This window comes from Fundulus heteroclitus, unplaced genomic scaffold (genome assembly GCF_011125445.2).
Source record: "Fundulus heteroclitus isolate FHET01 unplaced genomic scaffold, MU-UCD_Fhet_4.1 scaffold_57, whole genome shotgun sequence".
Taxonomy (NCBI): Eukaryota; Metazoa; Chordata; class Actinopteri; order Cyprinodontiformes; family Fundulidae; genus Fundulus; species Fundulus heteroclitus.
This window is the reverse complement of record NW_023397000.1, coordinates 1533081-1552015: the sequence shown is the minus strand read 5'-3', so window position 1 is coordinate 1552015 and position 18935 is coordinate 1533081. Positions and strand designations below refer to the sequence as shown.

The 18935-nt window shown below is 40.1% G+C and overlaps 1 protein-coding gene and 1 long non-coding RNA gene across 3 annotated transcripts in view; one reads left to right on the top strand and one right to left on the bottom strand.

The window, feature by feature from the left end:
• Positions 1 to 15597, top strand: part of arnt2 (aryl-hydrocarbon receptor nuclear translocator 2) — a gene marked incomplete at its 5' end in the record, with an annotated part of 48046 nt that extends 32449 nt beyond the window's left edge. The window contains 7 exon segments of the mRNA NM_001309983.1: positions 5057 to 5129; positions 10616 to 10739; positions 10835 to 10937; positions 11055 to 11193; positions 13035 to 13185; positions 14644 to 14789; positions 14866 to 15597. Of these exon segments, the coding sequence (NP_001296912.1) occupies positions 5057 to 5129; positions 10616 to 10739; positions 10835 to 10937; positions 11055 to 11193; positions 13035 to 13185; positions 14644 to 14789; positions 14866 to 14964 (835 nt within the window).
• On the bottom strand, positions 1511 to 4716 carry LOC118561144. 2 transcript variants are annotated; one of them, XR_004929797.1, is made up of 4 exons: positions 3687 to 4716; positions 3457 to 3590; positions 2909 to 3056; positions 1511 to 2799 (listed from the first exon to the last, which is right to left on the bottom strand). It is a non-coding gene; the product is annotated as an uncharacterized LOC118561144 (long non-coding RNA). The 2 variants fall into 2 exon arrangements; XR_004929796.1 differs by having other exon boundaries at positions 3457 to 4716.
• Positions 15598 to 18935: the final 3338 nt, after the last annotated feature.

The window sequence follows — 18935 nt, the reverse complement described above, 5'->3', positions numbered from 1 at the left end:
CTGTTGTATCACAGATTTAAAACAAATTAATATTAAGATTCTAATAGAACCACTGTTCATTTTATGTTCTTTAGCTCACCCTCTAAGCCAAATCCAAGCATTGAACTACTATATCTTGAAATGATGCACAAGAGGGTGCCACTGCCCCTTAAATTGGTTGTATTTGGTTGATTACTGCAACGGTGTTTTCACAGGTCTGCCTAAAAAGTGGATCAGATAGCTGCAGCTGATCCAGAACGCTGCTGCCCGCGTCCTCACTAAGACTAAGAAAGTAGAGCACATAACCCCAGTTCTAAAGTCCTTACACTGGCTCCCTGTATCTCAGAGAATAGACTTTGAAATACTTCTGTTAGTCTATAAATCCCTAAATGGCTTAGCACCTAAATACATCACAGACTTGTTATCAGCGTATAAACCATCCAGACCACTCAGGTCTTCTGGCTCCAGCCTGCTCTGCAGAACCAGAACCAGAACCAGACACGGAGAAGCAGCATTTAGTTCCTATGCTCCACTGATCTGGAACAAACTTCCAGAAAACTGTAAAAGTGCTGAAAAACTGAGTTCCTTTAAATCAAGATTAAAAACACATTTGTTTAGGATTGCCTTCAACTGTTCTAGTTAAACTGTATTACTGAAATATAATTAGTTTACTTTGCATTCCAACTGTTTTTACTTGTTTGCTTTTAATTTTTATTTGCCCATGTTCTATTTTCCATCCATCCATCCATTTTCTGACACGCTTAATCCCTGATGGGGTCGCGGGAGTTGCTGGTGCCTATTTTGTTTCTGCATTTTATTCCTGCTTGTTTTATTCTGTTTTATTTTTCTATACTTTAATCATGTAAAGCACTGCATTGTCTCTGTACTGAAATGTGCTATATAAATAAATTTGCCTTGCGTTGCGTTGCCAAAACATTAGACATTAGGGGTGGGCAATCTGAATTTAAACATTTAACAAATATTTTGTGGTATTAATTGTAGCAATGATAAAAGTAATTCAAATGTTGCAGGTTTTTTTTGGCAATTATTTGTAAAGCTTTGACTGCAATCCCCACGAACACAAATACTGCTCCTAAAAAACAACCATTATCCTGAAGGTTCTGATAATGCATCATGGAGATGTAGCTGTTTGACATATTGTAGGGGGTGCAGTTGATTCACATTCCAAATTTAACACTACATGAATACTACATGTTCTTGGGGCGACAGTTCGTCCTGCAATCGGCGGGTTGCCAGTTTGAAACCCCCCCCCCCCCCCAACCATCTCAGTCGTTGTGTCCTTGGGCAAGACACTTCACCCAAATTGCCTGCTGGCGCTGATTAGAGGGCCCGGTGGCGCCAATGTAGGCAGCCTTGCTTCTGTCAGTCTAACCCAGGGTAGCTGTGGCTACTAACATTGCTCACCACCGTCAGGGTGTGAATATGTGTGTGTGTGTGTGTGTGTGTGTGTGTGTGTGTGTGTGTGTGTGTGTGTGTGTGTGTGTGTGTGTGTGTGTGTGTGTGTGTGTGTGTGTGTGTGTGTGTGTGTGAGTGAGTGGATGAATGACTGATTGTAATGGAAAGCGCTTTGGGACCGTTGGACTATCCAAGTATCCAAACCTATCCAAGTACAAGCCACTTACGATTTAATCCAAATTGCTTGTGTTTAGGGTGACAAAAAAATTTAAGTTTCCACTTTGAAGCAAATCAAATCATGCATATTTGATTCTGAGTGCACTGTATGCAAACAATTAGGTATGAATTTTTTTCATTCTACCACACATCATATAAATTCTTTTCCAATACTAAAATTTCACTAGGGCTTACCTGTCAAGTTTTGGATTTGAAAATAAGGGAAATTTAAACAACATCCGCTGCAAGCCTTCCGACTACCCCAATCAAGCCCCAGTATCCATTACATTTTAAGACTGGTGCACAAAAAAAAATCTAAAATAACCATTGTCAACCAACTGAAAACTACAGTTAGGTGATGAGGATGTGACCTACCTTTGTTGACATTAAAATGAACCCTAACCCTAAATGAAAACACAACAGGGAATTGAAACACATTGATTTGTTTGACATATTTTCAATTTATTTATGCATTGCTTATCTTTAAGTAAAAATGTCACACTTAATTTTCATTAACATTTTCTTTTAATTGCTCATTTCCTCATGTGACTCTCTGGCATTCACTAACGACATACAGATTTGTTGCAGACTTTGCATCATTTAAGACCTTTTTGGAAGGGGGTATTTGTGGGCTGGGTCAGTTTGGTTTATTTTACATGACAGCAACGCACAAACACTGCTGTTGTCTAATGACATTCTATTCTCTGTGATAATCTTTCTCAACATACTAAACACTCTGTCAGAACTGGCAGTGCTGTGGGGAATGCATAGTAAAGCCTTCATTAGTCTTGGCAGCTTCCTGAACCTCACATCCATCCCTACCAGGCCCCAGAATCTGTCAGTTTTGTCTTCTTGTGGAAGTTGCTTGCTATCTGTCACCTGGTAGTCAATGAGTTCCTCGCTCAGCCTATCCTCACTTAAGCTCAACTGAGGGAACAGGGCCCTTAGCCTTTCCACTGTAAAGTAAAACAAATGTTTGTCTGAACTTAGTAGATCTAAACCTCACAATATCTCATTAATTCATTCAATCTATCAATGTGGAACTGACTCTACCATCTACCTGTACCTGGAGTAATGTCGAGGCAAGAAGCAGGCTCCAGAACTTTCAAGTCCCTCAGGAGTAGATGGTCAAGAGGAAAAGTGGAGAACATCCTCTGAAGCACAGCTTCATAGAATCCTCTCACAGTTCTACAAGTATATGAATAAAAACACGATAAGAGTGAAAAAAACAATACAGCCTATGCTCTCATACTGTTAAAAGATGGCATAATAAATAACTGCTGGGTAATATACGTACTGAACGATTTTCTTGTCAGCTGACAAAGGGAGCTCTGTGCTTTTCATGAAAGCCTTTGTGTCTGCTCCGATGAAGAGCTCTTCATCAGCCACCTGATGTCCTTCGCCTTACTCCACCTCCCTGAGAGGTACACTCACGATGGCCCTGGCTGGTATGAGATAAGCCAGAATCCTCCTGTTCAGCCTACACATTTTTTTATTTTTTTTGGGGGGGGGGGATTTTTTTTACGGCTCTAGTGGCTCGCTTTTTTCAAAAGTAGGCTGACAGGAAGGGGGGTAGAAGAGGGGGAGAGACATTCGGCAAAGGACCGTGGGTCGGATTTGAACCCGGGTCGACCGCGTTGAGGACTAAGGCCTCTGTATATGGGTCGCGCTACCCACTGCGCCACATGCGCGCCCCAAGCCTACACATTTCTATTCAAGTCTATAAATTTATACTCCCTCTGACAGTGAAAAAAAATGCTACAATAAGCACAGGTTATAAATTACTATTATAGACATTATAAATTACTATTATTGGGGTATTCATTCAATTTCATTGATACCCACCTGGAAGGCGATATTACATTCAGATAAATGCTTGAGGGCATGAAGTAGGTCTTCATAATTGGGTCACACAGATGGCCTGCCAAATTCTGCACTTTGGCACTCCTCTCCACCTCCTAATGACTGTTAAAGTAGGCCTGCAGTACATAGTGACACAGAGTAGCAATTCATGATTAAAATGGAAATATGTCACAGTAAACTATGTATATATCTGCAGGAGTTACCATCCTTACCTGTAGAGCCTCCCACTGGTTCAACACGCTGGATGCTGGTTAACAGACTCATCTTGTGCTGCAGTACCTGAGGAGCTTCTGGTAGTCTGAATCAGTGAAATCTACAAACTCTTTGTAGATTTCACATCTTTTTGCACTGAAAGATAGAATTTTTTTTTTATATCAATTGCAGGCCTAGAAAAATAGCAGGCCTATTTCATTTATCTGCACTTACCTTTTATCAAAGTGGGAATATATCCCCAACAGGATATCTTCCACCAGTCCCTGCATTGCTCTGATCCCACAGCCAGTGGCCAGCTGTGCAGCCAAGGTCCTGTATGTGGGGCTAGCTGGTCTTCACTGCTCACGCTTACATTATCAGAATTAAAGGCTATTAGGTTCTCCCATGGGATGCTTCTTTTTCTATAGAAAACGGGGGGGAAATGCCACAAAACGTCGGACAAAACGTGAGCTTATAATTAAATGCAAATCCTACACACATCAACAACACAGTGCAGTTTCTCTACCTTAGTGCTTCACTCAGTTTTTCATACAGATTTTCTGCATTTCCAACGTTGCATATAGCCATCTCCATAACTTTGTAACCACCATCAGAGTGGCCTCATCATAGAGTCTAGTCAGAATGACAAATTCTTTGTCTGTTTTGCTGTTGTTCGATTCATCGCACATCAGTGAAAATGGCTGACATTGGTATGTTTTGGCCAACACATCATCCGGCTATGATGCTATGGCACCTGTTGAGTGAGCGCCCAGAAATTAACAATAGCTAACAATTATCCTACAATATGCATACACATACACAATACTCATATTTGATTTGACTGAACTTACCTTTGATGATTTGAGTAGCCTTGGTTTTTCCAGGTGAATATTTTCATGCGATAGCAGAGTCTGGGAACATCTCAGCTACACACTTGTTGAAGTCCTTACAAAAGGTGAACACAATGGTGTGTTTGGCACACAGCAGTGACAATTTAACCTCTGTATTTATGACCTGGCCCGCTGTCGGTGCTAACGTCGCGACAATTGTTATCCAGGCTTCTGCAGGTGTCAGTTCTCGTAATGCTACTGACAGTTCAGTTTGGAATGGATTTTTTAAATATGATTTTATAATACAATGATACGGGCAATTTACGGGAGACTGCCATACGGGAGGACAGCCGGAAAGAGGGGTAAAATTATTGTTTCCTGGGACATTTTCTGCAAAACTTGTCATGTATGAAGGAGTTACCTGTTACTTTATCGAGATATAAACCATCATTTAATACAGACCACACCAATGCTTTGAGTTTTTGGTTTCACTTCAGAAACCCACAGATGATCGGTGTGCTGTGTAAGACGCTGACAGTGTGTATCTTGGTGTTTTGCAGGCAACTGCAACAGCAGCAGGCAGAGTTAGAGGTTCATCAGAGAGATGGTCTTACAGCCTATGATCTCTCCCAGGTAATCCCCTTTTAAAAAAGAAATCATTATTACTCATGTTCAAATGCACTGTTTCTCATTTTCAAGGAACTTTAAACTAGTTCCAAAGTGATTTAGGTGAACCTGAGAAATTTGTATAAAAAAAATGTCTTTGATGGTTAACCAGGACTTTCTGGATTTACCCCGAATCAGGGGTAGACTTTGGTTGTGGGAAGGTCCTGAAGACTTCACACAGGTTTCCCAGTAGTATTCTTTAGTCATCTCCCAGTTTATAACTGTTGACGAGTCATATTTTCTGTAAACCTTACTTACATGACAGGAATAAATGGTATTTTTGACATCACAACATTAAACTTAATTACTTATGTTTAATATTACAGTGTTTGAACAGTTGTTACAATCAAAAACACTTATAAATCTGCTAAACAAATTTATTTCATATTGATTAAAAATGTATGGGCCTCTGCTTTTGACTGAGGAGGTGGCAAGAGAAAAGACTCTAGTTAAAGCTATTTTTAGGGATTCAAACAGTTGATATTACAAAATTTTACACCCTTTAAGTTCTGAAGCAAAAGTAAAAATATTCAGAATCAAAATGTGAGACTGAAGATTCGATTTAGATGGAATATAATTTTTCTATTAAAATTCCACCCAAAGTCAATTTTGAATTAAACTTCTTCTTGTTCAGGAAAGCACTTTGAATTGCCTTATATCACAAATTGTGGCTCTTTTAAAGTTTATTACGTTTGCATTTTTTCTTAGAGTTTAAACTTTAGAGGGAACAGAATTATTGTTTTGACAGAACTATAGGTTATAGTTTTATTAGCAAAAATGACAGCTTTTTTATTTTTTGGATGGGAGCTGTCTCTCACACACATAAACCATGTTTACTATGTTTTCAGAGAAACAAAACTCCTGGATTCAAGGGGTATAGCACTGTTTTGCATAAAGTGGAAATGTATAGATTAAAAGACCACGATCAAATAAAAGGTCTGATATTAAGTTCCGGGAATAAAAAACTTTCAAGATTATACAGTTCAGAAACTTCAGCTACAAGTGTCCTCTCAAACCTTAATTTGTACACACAAAGGGTAATTCTTAAAAGCACTGCTACAACCTTTCAAAAAGATAATTTAGCATCAGTAGTCACTGAATCCTATCTTGTGCTTTTGAAAAAGGTGTTTTATTTCTGCAATGATGATGAGTGACAGTATACAGTTAAAATAAATAAATAAACAGTTACATCACAACCCCATTAGACATTCTGTTAAAAATAAAGCTATTTACACTCAAATATACAATCACACTTTTTTAAGTTAGCTACAATGGAATCTATCATGGCCCTAAATACATTCAGAGGAACAAGAGTTTTGAGCCTGAGCTCTGACTGTAAAGTGGTCCATGAAGTTGGAGCAGAAAGCTAAAAGCTTTTCTGTTCTGACCTGAGGAACAGTGACATTAAAAAAGTCCTGAGACCAGAAATCGAAGGCCCATCCATCCATCTTCTTCCACTTATCCGCGGGGGTAGCAGCTTCAGTAGGGAGGCCCAGACGTCCCTCTCCCCAGCCACTTGGGCCAGCTCCTCAGGAGGAATCCCAAGGCGTTCCTAGGCCAGCAGAGAGACATAGTCCTTCCAGCGTGTCCTGGGTCTTCCATCTGGGTCTCCTCCCGGTGGGACGTGCCCAGAACACCTCTCCAGGGAGGCGTCCAGGAGGCATCCTGACCAGATGCCCGAGCCACCTCAACTGGCTCCTCTGGACGTGGAGGAGCAGCGGCTCTACTCTGAGTCCTCCCCGGATGACTGAGCTCCTCACCCTATCTCTAAGGGAGAGCCCAGACACACTACGGAGAAAATTCATTTTGGCCGCTTGTATCCGGGATCTCGTTCTTTCGGTCACGACCCAAAGCTCGTGACCATAGATGAGGGTAGGAACGTAGATCGACCGGTAAATCGAGAGCTTCGCCTTTTGGCTCAGCTCTCTCTTCACCACAACGGATCGGTACAGCGCCCGCTTCACAGCAGACGCTGCACCAATCCGCCTGTCGATCTCCTGTTGAAGGCCCTATTATTTTAAATGAATAAAAATGTATCAAGGTGCAGTCGTTTTAAAAATAGCCTTGTAATTTAAATTAAGACATACCAATGGTCAGATCCGCATACATGTAAAAATGGCCATTTTACAGTGATGGATTTGTCGGTGTTCGGGAAGCCCAGGTTGCTTTGATAGCTGCCTTCAGGTCATCTGCCTTGTTGGGTCTGTTGTCTCACATCTTCCTCTTGACAACAGCCCAGAAATTTTCTATGGGAGTTTGCTGGCCAATCAAGAACAGTAACACCATGCTCACTGGGCCAACTGTTGACACCAGTGTGGGCAAGTTCCTGCTGCAAGGAAAAAATAAATAAATAAAAATAGCCTCCATACAGCTTGTCTAAAGAGGGAAGCTGAAGTGCTCTAGAATTTTCTGCTAGATGGCTGCATTGATTTTGTACTGCAGAAACTCAGTGGACCAGAACAAGCAGATGAAATGGTAACCCAAACCAGTTTAGTCTACTGTAATGATCAGAGGCAGGGGACCCAGAATTCAGCCAGACCAGCAGAGGTTCAGGTCAGGTTCTTTATTAAAAAAAAAAAAAAAAAAAAAAAAAAAAAAAAAAAAAAAAAAAAAAAAAAAAAAAAAAAAAAAAAAAAAATCAAAAACAGGGACGAAATCCAAAAAAAAAAGATTGTTGCTCCAATGAGCAGCAGAAAAACACTCCAGCTAGGAAGGCAAAGGCAGGAACAGAAGGGCTCAGATCTCTGGAGGGAAACAGGGTCAAAATCCAAAAACAAAGCAAAAAACAGATACTGAACTGGATAAGACTCACCGTAACCTGAACAGACTCAACAGGACGACCTGGCACTGATGTCTGGTCTCAACAGTTTATACGGAGGTGGAAGCAGGTGAAACCGGTGAGAGGTGATTGCAGCAGGGGTGGAGTTAGGCAGGTGTGCAGAGTAAGTAATTAGACCAGACATCAGTGCTGAGGCTCAAAACAAGAACAGATAAGAAACCAAACCTAAAACAATAACTGCAAAAGAAACCTCAAAACCCACACAAACCATAACTAAGACAGAACCTAAGGCAGGAGAGTGAAATAACTTAATCTAATAACTTAAACCAGAATATTACATCTAGTTTTAGTTGACTAATTAGCATAAGAGTTTAGTCAACTAAATCTAGTCAAGTTTGTCGACTAATTTATATATAAAATTGTAAATCTGTTTTCATCAAATCCCCTAAATTATAATCTCAAAGTGAATCATATTTTAACCAGTTATGGTATAATGCTAATATTCAATATAGATGGCATATTAATTAGAACATGCAATTCATAAAAAAGAGACTTAACTCTTTTTTCCAACATCTTCATTTTTATAACCTTGCTTTTACCAATAACAAAGTATACAATCAGGTTGCCTGCTCTGCCTGAATGTTATAGGACCTTTCATGACAATTTTCATATTGCATTCTTCATGAAAATTGCTACTGTAAATCAAAAATAAACACCAATCATAACAGTTAACCTGTCAGTATTTAGGTATTGCACAGATTATTCATTTTTAGCAACAACAATTGCTAAAAATGAATAATCAACATTCAAAAAAGTGCATAGGCTAACTATGCCATAAAACAATAAATAAACAGGCCTGCTCTACCTGAGCCATCAATGTATAAAATATACAAAATGTACAAAATATTTACCTGGTTCTGTTCATTTTAAGGAAAAATTTATTTCTAATGTTACTGTTGCTCTATTGTTTTCTACCCTGTATCTGTTTGGCTATTCTGTCCCTCAGGATGTTTGTGAAAGCAACTGTCTCAACATTCATGGAGAGGCTTTGGTCCTTAGAGCCTCCACCAATACTCTATTTACAGCTACCATTACTTTATTCATTTGCTGTTGAATATGATGTTATATGATACTAGTATCAATATGTTGCATAACTACATGAATCTCAGGTAAAAGCTAAAAAATGTTTTTAATACCAGCAATCCAATTTGAGATTGGATCGATTCGAAAAGAATCTATTCTAAATCGTGAGAATCGGAATCGAATCGTTTCTTGAAATTTGAATCGATGCCCAGCCCTATTCAACGGATGGAAACGTTCTTTTGCTAACAGTATTATGAAGTTAGGATTTACTTACTTCTTCACTAGACATGTTCCTCAGAAAGGGGATGCTGTTTTGCTGTGGATTCATCCTTTGCAAATATGCTCATACGAGCCAACGGGTGGAAGGGGGAAGGGGTGGCGTCTTGTCGGAGTGGATGTAGAGAGAGGCGTGACTTGTCACACATCTTGTTGTGGTCTACACAGGCAGAGCTCAACAGTCCACCTAGCTTATTGCTGCATTAAAACCGTTACTGCAGACTTCAGTAGGTGTTTTTAAGCTCCCACCGAGCTCTTCATGACAAAAGTTTGCGGTGAAATTCTGTATTAGCAGCACAAAGTTGACATTACACTAACTATTAAACACTGGAAAAGAATGACAGTCCTGTGACTGCTGTCTTCTTGCAGATGAACATGCAGTAGTTCCCCATCAATCACTGTTGTGTTCAGCTGCTTGTGAGGTCAGTTTCTAGCCTTTAACCATCTTTTACAGTTTTCTAGATTCATTTTAGGTTTTGGGAAAGGAATGAACTATATTCCACTCTCTAAACGTTTAGGACGATGCATGTCTCAATTGTACTTTCCCAATTGACAGCGTTGAACTATTTTTATCAATGTTTTTATGAAGTTCTTCTGACCGCAATGCGTTCATGATGATGCAACATTGTTGCGGGTAAAGGGCCTGCAGCTCCTGCAGATAAGGGCCGTTTCACTTTGGGCCACATTTCGATTGCTCAGTTGATCGGTTACTAACAAGCCTCCAGGATGGATTGACAGGAGTCACGTCAATTACAGAGCATAGTAGAATGAAGTAGGTCTACTGGTGGTTGGTGGTAATGTACCAAATGTTGCTTGCCAACTGCGATTAAAAGAAAAAGAAGAAGAATGAAGCAGACCCAAAACTGTACAGCAAAGTGGAAGCAGCAGGCCTCAGGAAGCGGAGTAAGGTGAATATGCTGGGATATTGAACATATCTAAGGAACTCTTAACAGGCCACAGCCAGCAACCCAGTCCACAAGCAAAGGGAACAGGCCAGAGTACACAGCAGAGCAATCTTCCAAACACAAACAATCCAAAGACCTTCGGGAGCTTGTCCTCCGTCACCCCAAAAGCCAGTTAAAAATGAACAAAAGTGCATCCTACTACATCGCTAAATCAAAAAAGATCCATATAGAGACATCACAACTGACAAGCATTACACTAATGTTCTAAATGGAGGGATAAGGTTAGATAGTAGGACAGTACTATCTACAAAGTAACATCTACTTGATAGTAGATGAAAGATGTGTGACCGTGTACAAGTGCTGAGTTCTGGTATTGTTGGTGAAATCAACACATGCAACTGTTCCCTCAGGTTCCTGTGGCAGGAGTCAGCAGTGCAGTCCACGATACAGGGAAGACCATTGATAAGACAGAGACTCTGTTCTCCCAGGAGAGAGACCAACGCTTTGCTGAGATGTACACCAGCATCTCTGGCTGTATGACACACTTACACACACTATACAAACACACAATAGTCTACATAGGCTTTCACAGTATGTTCTTTGTGTAACTGTGGCTTTTTTTTCCAAAGCGGGAGACAAAAAGATGATGGTTCCCTCCTCAACAGCTGGAGGACAGCCACTTTACACCCAGAGCTCTCCCTTCCAGCAGGGCCACTCTGGAAAAAGCTTCAGGTGGATCTCAGTGATAGTGCATGTGAGCCATTCTGGCAGGTTACAACTGTAACATACACACTAAGAGTGAAGTAAAAGCTGACTGCTCTTTGTCTCTTTTTGTATTTATATTCACAGTTCCTCTGTGATCCATGTTCCCGGTGTGAATGACATCCAGTCCTCGGGGTCATCCAATCAGAATCTAGCTCAGATTTCTAGACAACTTAACCCAGGCCAGGTAGCATGGTCAGGCAACCGACCTCCATTCACTGGACAGGTAATGCACATGCAGTCATAGCAGAGGAGGGCCAATGGCAGCTTACATGTTTGGACATTTGAAAAGAAATAAAAGCTCCAGATTTCTCATGGCTGAGGTGACTTTGCCTCAACTATGGGATCATTTTCAAGTTAATTGAAGCAAATCACTTGCAATGTTTAGGTGGTTTAACTGAACATTTCTTCAGAAACATAACATCTTCTTAGCAACACAGCTTGTAGTGATGATGCCTCATCATTCAAGTTTGGAAAATAGTCAAAAGTGATAATACATTGTATAGAATAATTCTACACAGACTGATGTTTTCTAGTCTTAATTTCAGCTAATTATGTATGGAACACCAGTTTTCAAACGGAAACAAATAAATGAAACATTATGAGATAATTATCTGGTCTGGTCTGGTCTGGCCCGGCCTGGTCCGCTCACTGATGGTGAAGGTTCAGATCCTGTTGTTCATGCTGCTGGCTCGCTTCCACAGCTTGTAGTGGCGAGAGGAAAAAGACAGACTCACAGCCCTCCTGTCATTCTCTGAGGAGGCTGACGCTCTCTGACACTGCTGTTGCCAGAGACTTTTCAGAGCCCTTCTCCACAGATTTATTCATTTTTAAAAAAGATACTTCTCGTCTGTTTCCTGTGTTATTGGCGACTTAACGTGAAAGCAGTTGTCTGGTTACAGTAAAAGTACTGTAATTATGCTCCCACATGAGTTTCAGGATTACCAACATGTGTTCAATGCTCATGGGAAAATAATCGGACACCCAAATGAAAATCTGTATTATTTTCCAAAAATATTTGGTACAATAAATAAACACTAAAAACTTGGGGTGTAAGGGTACACAAATACCAGGAGTTTTTGGTAAAAAGTCAAAGCTGGACTTATTGAGTTACCAACTGTATCTATCGGATTCCAAGTAGAAGGTAGGAAAAGTTGGCAGAAGGAGCAGTGAACATGCTCTGTTGACTGTTAGTCAAAATTTCCATTTTGGAAAAAAACAACATTGAACTTACTGAAAAGGAAGTATTGTCAAACAAACAAGAGATGATTCTTTTGTGAATACTGTATTTTTCAGACTATAAAGTGCACTTAAAATCCTTACATCTTCTCAAAAATTGATGGTGCACCTTATAATCCGGTGTGCCTTATATGTGATTAAAGTTGTGCTTACTGACCGATTTTATGTGATACAATGTACTCAAAAATCTGTTAAAATGCAGAGACGGCCAAGCTCACATTATCCGCACAGTACCCCAGAGTATTTGGGAGCCTTTAGGCAGCCTGCGCCTGGAGTACGTGTTAGCAACAATAAACCTAGTAAGTTAACTGAATATAAAATTTCTGTTTATTTTGGCCTTATGTTAGATACAGGGCAGTGTAGTCCAACTACTCTGTCCTCCCCACAGAGACAGATTGCGCTCGCTCTCAGGAGGGAGTTATGGACGTGAAGGGGCGGAGGGATATTACACACTGGGGAAGTATATTTAGTGTGCCTTATAATGCGATACACCTTATGAGTGGACAGAGACGTTAATTCACTGTGTGAGCCTTATGGTTCCAAAATTTGTTTGCATATCAAATGTTTTGCTTTTGGAACAAATTTTGTTTGGTTAAATGCTTGATTGTCTCTCAGGATCTTATGTTTGTGCATTATCCAGGAAGTTTAATTTGACCTAATTGGCACAAATCCACAGGATTCCTCGTTTTAGTGCTGCTATATTTCTGAGGTGCTTGTAGCTGTTTGTGTTTATTCCAGCTGTAATTCTTTTTCATCACGCCTTAGTTTTAGCTGGTGGTAATGTCATACCCAGTGAGCTGTGTTTTAATCAGTTTGTACGGTCTCCAGTCCACTAAAGCCCAGTCCAGTCCATTTGGTATTGGGTCTGGCCACAACTACCAGACTGACCCGGCCTCCTACAGTCCGCTGTCGTCCCCAGCCACATCGTCCCCCAGTGGAAATGCTTACTCAGGCCTGACAAACCGCAGCACAGCTTTTGGTAAGCCTTTCTCTTCACTGACTATTTCCCTTTTCATTTAAATCTATTTCACTGATGTTTGCAGCTGTGAGGCCTGGGGTTCAGGAACGACACCTTTATGTTGGCACATCTGACTATGGAAATGTAATTCGATTAACCAAAACCATTACAAGGAGGTATTTGACCATTTCTTTAGAATACCTGAGATCCAGTATGTTTTTTCATATACTGGTAATTATGAAAAGAGAAAATTTATTGAAGTCTGTAATTATGTCAGATATGGCTTTAGTGAAAAACGCATCTCCTACCAAAGCTCCTGTTGTGTCAAAATATCTATCCTCACTACTACAGTATCCAGAATGGCATGGAGTAGTTTGAAAAGGACACTTTCACACTACATATGTAGACCATGTGAAACTGGCAATTTGGCTTCTAGTTATTTTGTCCAAAAAGGTTGTGTAGCATCCATCGGTCTACAAACTGCATCCGTTGAGATAATCCTAAATTCTTTAGTAAAAAACTGGTGCACTTCTTACCCTAAAGGCTTTTTCAGTTCTGATCATGGCTAAAAGTATGCATGGGCAATATAGACTTAAAGTTTGACCCCGGTATTCAGTTTATGTTCCTTTCTGAGAGTATTGTTGGCTGTAAAACAAAGCAAAATATTGTGCTTGGAAAATATATTTCTTAGTCTCCAGCCACATATGGATGACGATTTTCTTCCAGATCTTGTTTTTTCTTTCACTGAACTGAGTTGTGTGTTTTCCTGGTTATTGTTAACATAAGCCCAGTTAGGGTAACAACAGGTTTGACTTGTTTTCATACTTGATATAAACTCTTTTATTTACTTTCTCTGCTTTTTAGTTGCTTTGTTTTCTACATTTTCAGTGTATATTGGATGTGTTATTGTATATTAAAACCCTTTGAACACTGTAGTTTGTATTTAGTTCAACGCTGCTCTGCTCTGACAGTGACGTTTTAGGGCAGGAAGGGGCAGATATTCACATATATGGGCTGGCCCAGCTTTGCTAAATAAGACTGGAGAACAACACAGAGAAATGGAGTGTGACATCATACCATAGTCTGGGTAAAATATTACCTTTAGTTCTTCACATCACTATTTTCTAGTTCTTTCCATCTAAAATAATGAAATTGCGCTTATTGCTCCTTTAAGTTAGGAAACAGCAAACAAGAAATCACTTTTCACTGCTCTGTATAAATAAAGGTTTTCCACTCAGTGTTCAATCAACCGCCTCTGTTTAAAAAATATGAAAGTTGTAAATAATGTATTAAACATATTGTGAAAAATCTTCCGTGAGTTCAAACAGAAGGTGGTAGACAGCCGTATTAATTGTGAGGTAGAAGATCCTCACTGGGTGAAATGTCAAAGAACTTCTAAATGTGATGTAAAATAATTGAAAAGGCAGTTGTGAATCAGTTTGTTCAAATCTGATCCTACAAATGACTTCATGGTTGCAGATGTGTCTGGAGAAGGTGGTCAAAGTGGAGGCCAGTTCCAGGGCCGTCCTAGTGAGGTCTGGTCCCAGTGGCAGAACCAGCATCATCCTCAGCAATCTGGGGAACAGCACGCTCACACCAACCCCAGTCAGACAGAAGTCTTCCAGGTAAGACTCTCTCTGCTGCACTCAACAGCTGACTCCTGTTTATGAATATCTGACTTATGATACCATGCCTCTGTAGGACATGTTGCCTATGGCCGGAGATCCCACCCAGGGAACAGCTAACTACAACATCGAGGATTTTGCTGATCTCGGCATGTTCCCTCCCTTCTCTGAGTAAAAGTTGCCTCTATGGTTTTCCTCACATCATACAGACGGACTCATGTTTGCACTTGGTTCTTGTTTCCTCGCATTTTTTATCTAGCTGGATGAGCGGCACTCTGCCACTTAGAAAGATGAATGTCTCCCCTCAGAAACATTGTACCAGATGACCTTAGTGTGGTGATTAAAAGTCCCACTTTCAGATGGAAGGACCATTGGTCAGCCTTTCTTAGCTTGTGATTGATGCTGTATGTTGATGTTCACGTCACTAGGTATGATCTCTATAGTCAGCATTTTCAGGACCACTGGGATGCCTACTTGCTATAACAGTCACATCTGTCAGAGATCATCGTCATTATTAATAAGATTGGATGAAGAAGAACTTACCTTGAGTTTTTTTAAGAAACAAAACAAATAAAGACGGTGTATTACTTTAAAGGTTTTATATCATGCTTTTTTAAGCCTTCCAAAGTCAACTATAGGCATGTATATGATGGAATATTGCCTTTGGCTATATGGAGCATTTATTTGGGTCTGAGCCCTGCTTGAAGGTGGGGCTCAGACCAACAGTATCCAGTCATTGGGCATCAATTAGTTTTACAACCCTACTATATACCATATTTGGTATCACTGTTTCTGGTGTATAAAAAAACATATTAGAAATAAACAACACTTAAGGTACGTTCACACGGAACGTGAACAAGGCAAATACTTCGAGTTGATCGCCTGCTGTTGGCCTCTCTCTCGCAAACAATTCAACCTGACAACGTGTGGACAACACAGTGAAATCTCGCCCAGCCCACTTCACAGCATGGTGAAATATAAAGAACGTCTATCCGCTGGCCAGTTCCTCTTGTCTGTTCAACTCACCATTGCGAACATGGGTTTTACCGATCAAGTCATGGGGCTGTATGTAATGGGTAAAGGGGAAAAATAGCGTTGATATCAGCAAACCTGAGGCCACCAGATCCTCCAGGGACACGCCCGGCTCGGCAAGTACCACCATCTGGAGCTGCATCTGGATGACGATCACTTCCAGCTGTGCTCCCGTCTGTCCAGGACCCAGTATGAGGAGCTGCTGCCCCGTGTCGACAGACGGATCTCCCTCCGGGACACCAACTACAGGCGTCTTCAATCAGTCAATCCATCATTGCTCAGTAGAAATGTAGCCTAATTGTACTGTCTAAATATGCAACATATAAAAAACATTTTCGCTCCTAAACAAATGGACGAGGAGGACCCTTGACAGGGTGTCCACCACCACACCTATTCGCATTTTCACTTAATTCTAGTCCCGCAATACATGCCATTGGCAGCGCTAGAAATGCGTTGTTGGCATCGCCGGCTGTTAAGTCGCCCCTGAACGCACCTTAACATGTAAATCACTCAATGCATTGACCTTGTTCGTGTTCAGTGTGAATGTACCTTTAGTCTGGCCTGTCAGGCTTATAATACTCAACATTACTGTTGCACTCTAGCAAGCAGTTTGATTTACTTATGGCCAATCCACTCTGGTACAGGCCGAGGTTCACCTAGCAGTCATCAGTGAAGTGACGGCCACTAAACGCAAGCGTGCTCCCAAAAATAAACTCCAACCACTTCTGCTGATTAGGCTATGCTTTAGGAAGGCTTAACAAAGGTCAAGACCTCTCAGTCCAAAACACATCTTCACCACTTAAACATTTTCTATATAGCTATAAAGAGCAGTTGCTGTCCCTGTAAAGATTAGGTGCTTAAAAGAGCCTCTTCATCTCGATTTTGAGCAGAAATGATCGCACTCTGGCTCTGCCGCTCGCTGGTTGGAGAAAGTGGGCGTGTTATAAAATAGGTCGGCCTGGGTGGCATGATAAACCGCTCGATTTCCAGACAGGGAGGGGCTGATGAAGGAATCGCGTGATAACATAGTTCAAAGCTACAAAAAGCTGATTTTGCATGATATGGGGCCTTTAAATGTCCAACTGTCCTTAAATGTTATATGACATTTTCTTTACAGTTGTTCCCCAGTTCATTTAATGTAAAACAATCATCAACTGATTATTTTAGCTTGCACAAATCAAATAGGTTTATGATATAAATCTGTCAAATGATTGGCTGTGATTGATTGAATACCCATTTTTTTCTGCTGTTCGACATTGAAATCGCTGCGGTTTAGGTTCTTTTGAATTAAGTAAAAATCTAATAAAGGTTAAGAACAGATGCTTCGATGCATAAATAGGAATATTGTTGCGTTTTCTTAATCTCCGATTGGATGCAGACACTATTTTCAATTAATATGAATGCTTCTTACATGTAGTTGTTGCATTAAATCAAAGTTTACACAAATGAGATTGATTGTTTATACAGCAACATGTGTCTTTTTAACTTGAAAGCATCAAATACAGTTTTCCATTTCTACCAGCAGGTGATATAGGCTTCCACAGGAAGCAAATAAATGACTTATTGCACCAAAACAAATTTACTATTTTACAAGTTATTACCATGTAAATCTTTTATACAAGCTTGAAGTATTAGCTTAGGCCTAGTCCACACATAGCTGGATATCTGGGAAAATGAGACGTTTTTATGCAGTTATGCCTTTCAGCCACACATAAATGCCGTTATACATCCCTTAAAAGGAATGATCCTAAAAACTCAGGCGAAAGAGGAGATTTATAAACGCTCTGTTATGAGCCTGTGTGTACATGAAAAGATGGATATTAATGTGTGGCGCATCACGGTCTGCAATGAATATTGCTGCGCTGCGTCCCACGTGTGATCGTTGTTTATACACTTGGCCATACAGTGGAGTTAAAAACAACAGTTTTAACTTCATCTTTTAATGTGGTGTTTAAAAGAAGCTCCATTTCTTTATCTGTCCGCAAGATCAAACCTCCTTCATTCCTAATAGGAAGTCATGGTTGTTTTGAAGGATTGTGATTGGCTGACAAGTTTTAGGTTTGCGGTACACTGGCCCCTATGCGTCTGCTGTATTTAAAAAAAGAAACAAACAAAAAAAACACTCAGTGGCGTATTTCCGTGGGTTGGTGTGGATGAAAACTTTTCCAAAAAAATCTCCTGTGTGTATGGTATTATTTTTAAAAACTGTGTAGGGGAGATTTTTTTTTTTTAACTCCCTATGTGTAGACTAGGCCTTAGAGTTCCTTTTAAATATCTTTACGTAAATTAGATTTCTGACCGGAATAGCCCATCTCTTGACAAATCTATCACAGACTAATGCGCTTTTTCCATTTTCCTTATAAAGGCGACATTGTGGGTCTTATATATAATTTTTAACACCAAAAATGTTTTCTTTCTCCACCCACTCTGAATGATTGCCCCAACCGAAACTTACAGTACAATAGATGAAGAATAGCTGCAACATGAGCCAGAATGTCATAGTTTTCACATTTATCTTTTATTCATTAGTGTTGGTGCTCTTGAATAGAAAAGGTTTGAAAAGGACTTGCACCATCGGCTATCGACCAGACAACACTGGTGTGGGTTGTTTTGTAGAAAATAATTGGGCCATATATTTTGATGCACATCAGATGCAAGTGATGTTACAAAATGAAATCAGCCAGAACAGCAATCAGTGGGTCAGACCTCAAAGACCACTAGAAATCAGTACTACACTAAAATTGTAGTTGACAATTAAGATTGATTGATTGGTTGATTGGTTGGTTGATTATTGGTCAGTAAAAGCCTGACCACAAACTGCAAATTGACTCACTCTATTTAGGTGTAAACAAACGTTTTGAAATAGCAGCTAGCGCAATTGTTACTCAGCTTAAAGCATTGTTTTTTTTTTTAGCTAAATCCCCACAGCGCCGTAGAACTTTAGTTTGCGCACAATGATTGAGTAATGTGTGTATTACACTGCTGGAAGAACAGTTTATAGCTCATGTCTGGCAGAGAACTTTGACACATCTCCTGTCATCCTGTGAGAATCAGTTCATATCAAATTGTTCTTCTCTTCTGTTCCCTTGGATGTTACTTTTTAAACTATTTAAG